This window comes from Helobdella robusta (assembly GCF_000326865.2).
Source record: "Helobdella robusta unplaced genomic scaffold HELROscaffold_19, whole genome shotgun sequence".
NCBI classification, from domain to species: Eukaryota; Metazoa; Annelida; class Clitellata; order Rhynchobdellida; family Glossiphoniidae; genus Helobdella; species Helobdella robusta.
The window spans coordinates 224,469-227,626 of NW_008704034.1; the positions used below are offsets into that span (position 1 = coordinate 224,469).

General features: G+C 30.4%; 1 protein-coding gene across 1 annotated transcript; it reads right to left on the reverse strand.

Annotated features, from left to right (window-relative positions):
- Positions 1-1,303: 1,303 nt before the first annotated feature.
- On the reverse strand, positions 1,304-2,271 carry HELRODRAFT_170794 (hypothetical protein; the record flags this gene model as incomplete). The annotated part of the gene is made up of 2 exons (XM_009016626.1): positions 1,304-1,632; positions 2,070-2,271. 2 exons carry the CDS (start codon positions 2,269-2,271, stop codon positions 1,304-1,306), a joined length of 531 nt encoding a protein of 176 aa, XP_009014874.1.
- Between the last annotated feature and the right edge of the window lie 887 nt (positions 2,272-3,158).

Below are 3,158 nucleotides of genomic sequence, written 5' to 3' on the forward strand. Positions count from 1 at the left end.
TCGCATTGCAGGTGGAAACTTTTGGCGTATGTGATCTAGGTGTTCATGTGGTATGGGAAATGTACAAAAGTGTTATTTGCCCGTTCATATGTGTCTACCATGTGTATTACATACGCGTGTGTGTCTGTTGTGTGTGTCTGTTTTATAGTCTGAGTTTTGTGTATGAACTCTTTAGAATTTTGTTTTTGTTTGTGGGATTCTGTTTGCTTTTTGTGATTGTGTATGTAAAGGCATGATGGTTAGGTTTGATGCAAAAACTACGTTTGCCTGAATTCATTTTACTTTTATTAATTACACTCAAAACTTAACGAAGATTGTTTGATCAATGAAAGTTAAGCGTAGCAAACTTTCTGTGCTAAATAATCAACGTTAACAAGCATACATATTAAATAATTAAACGAGAGATCAAAATATTACTAAATGAACTGTAAACTCTTAGAAATATGCTTACGTACTAATAAATAAATAAGATAAACTTCCCAAAAGGGGTATTACAGCAAAACACATTCAGAAATGCAATATACTTATAATCTTTTTTAATCCATCTATTTTCTTGTAGTGACTCGTGGAGGCTGACAAACACAGACGGACAGACAGACAGAAAATAAAGACAGACACGTATGTAAAAAGAGAAACAGAGCGACAACTCACGAAGCAAATAAAAAACAACAGCAGTTGATTGATGCCAGCCTCATGCAGTTTATGAGATGGAATATTGATGACATATTAACCGAACTTATAAAAAATGGCTTCTGTATAACTAGTAACCATCTAATGCAACGTCACCGATGCGTGTATCACAGACTCTACGTGACTAACTATCATTAGTTGTCTGTAGGTGGTGTTGTATGTATGTGTGCGTGTGTGTGCGTGCGTGTATGTGCTTGCGTCTATATATGTGTCCGTGTGTCTATACATGTGTAAGCGTGTTTTATATGTGTATATCTGTGTTTTGTTTTGATGAAATTTTACAAAACTATTAAATGAAAAATATTGATTTTGTTTTGATAATTTTTGAAATATTTTGTTCTTAAATTTATTTTTTATAGTTTCACAATTTAAAAATTTTAATTGTTCTAAAACATCATACCTTCAACACGCAACTTTATTTTCAATTGAAACAAAAATTTTAAATGTTTTTTCAATTTAAAAAAATTAAAAAAATTGATTATTTAGCATCTTCATATGAAAGATTTAGTCATAAATTGTTACATTATGAGTCTACGATTGAACTATAGCACTCCTCATACATCTATTGGGAGTATTATCTTGCAAAGATGGTAGCTTAAGACATTTTCTCAATTCATTGAGATCGGAGATGAACCCAAGCGTGGATACCTCCCATGAAAAGAAATAAGAAGAAATATTTGTTGGCTTTGTTTAAATGTTCAGTTTTTAACAATTTACATAGCGCTTGTCGGCGATCGTTTATTTTTATGAAATCATCAACTTTTATATTTTTATCGTTTGTGTCGGACCATATATAAATAATAAACTCATGACTGCTGTTTCTCATCGAAAAAAATGTTGACATCCTAAGTTGTTCTGATATCACTTTGAAAGTTGGAATATCTAAACCGCCTTGAAGCTTATGGAAGGCCATAAGCTTCAAGGTCTCTTTAGCACACGCACCTATTGGTAGATTCAGTCACACTTTCACAAGCTCCGTGCTTTTTAAATCCAGAGTTTGGTCAATCCAAGTGAAACATAAATCATACGACTTCAACTCAACTTACGGACTGATCTAATTTTTTGGAAATGCTTCGAAATAGAATAATTTGTAAATTTTTTTTTAATTAACTGAAATCTACAAAATTTATCAAAGTTTTAGTTAAATTTTTAGGACTAATAAACGAATTAAAAACTTAACAATTATTACAAAAGCAATGAACAAGCGTCTAGCTTGTGCTCAGCTCATGCCATAGAAAATAATAATAGTTATGATTATGATTGTAATAATAATAATACAAACTGAAATTACAATAATATAATAATAGGAAAAAAATTTAAAAAAATTTAATTAATGAAACAAGGTAAAAAATTAAAAGAAACAATCCCACTGAACTAACCGACTCTGACAGTGCAGACGGGTTGTTGCTGGTTCTTCTTCAGACTCTCATGCTTGTTCACTTCGGCAGTGTTGTTATTTATTACATTCGTGCCGTCTGCTCGTTGCCTTTGTTGTTGTTGTTGGCTTTTTTTGTTGCAAATGACGTCACGCCGCATCATTAGACACGTGATCAGAACGATAAAGTATTTTGAGTGATGCATGTTTGTTTGTGTTGATGTTTAGTTTTGTTCAGTTCCAATTTTAAATATATATATAATTGAGATTTTAATTAATTTTTCGACGTAGTTTTATTATTATTACAATTATTATTATTTATTATTGAATAGATTTGGCTGATAAGATAATCTCGTTGTTTTGCAGTTGTTAACATGGAGAGTATTGATAGGAAAAACAACGAAAAAGAAGGATGGCGAGTTTGCTGATGCCTATGGGGTTGTTACGCTGGCAATAACGTGTGCTTTACAAGGCACTCATCTCTCAAGTCTGTTTACACTGCTCTGGAAATAGAAAGTAAGATGATTATAGAGTACCACTGGCTGTGATTTCTATAATTTTATCGTGTTAGCTCGTGTGGTTTATAATCAGAAAAGTAGTTTCTGGTGTTAAAATATAAAATCAATTAAAATAAACTGAAACATTCGTTCGATCAAATAAATTGTTAATAATAACAATAACTGAAAAAATATATAATTCTTAAATTTGAATAAAATAATTTCATTTATTTTAAAATTCAACATTTAAAAACTCGTTCAAATGTGTGGTTGTGAATGAATGAACTCTTTTTCATCCCCTCTTTTATAGCTGGAGTCTTCGTGGCCTCCATGCATTAGCTCCATACACACTGCTTTATAAACGCGTCTTTATACTAACTCGCATATATATATATATATATATATATATACATATAAATATATATATATAAATATATATATATATATATATATGTATATATATAGAAAGAGAGAGAGAGAGAAAGAGAGAGAGAGAGAAAAAGAGAGAATGAAAAAATGAAAAGATGGATTTTCAGTTAGAAAATGTTATTGAATTTAATAGTTTTAATATTCTTGTTTTTAATCTGTTAATTATT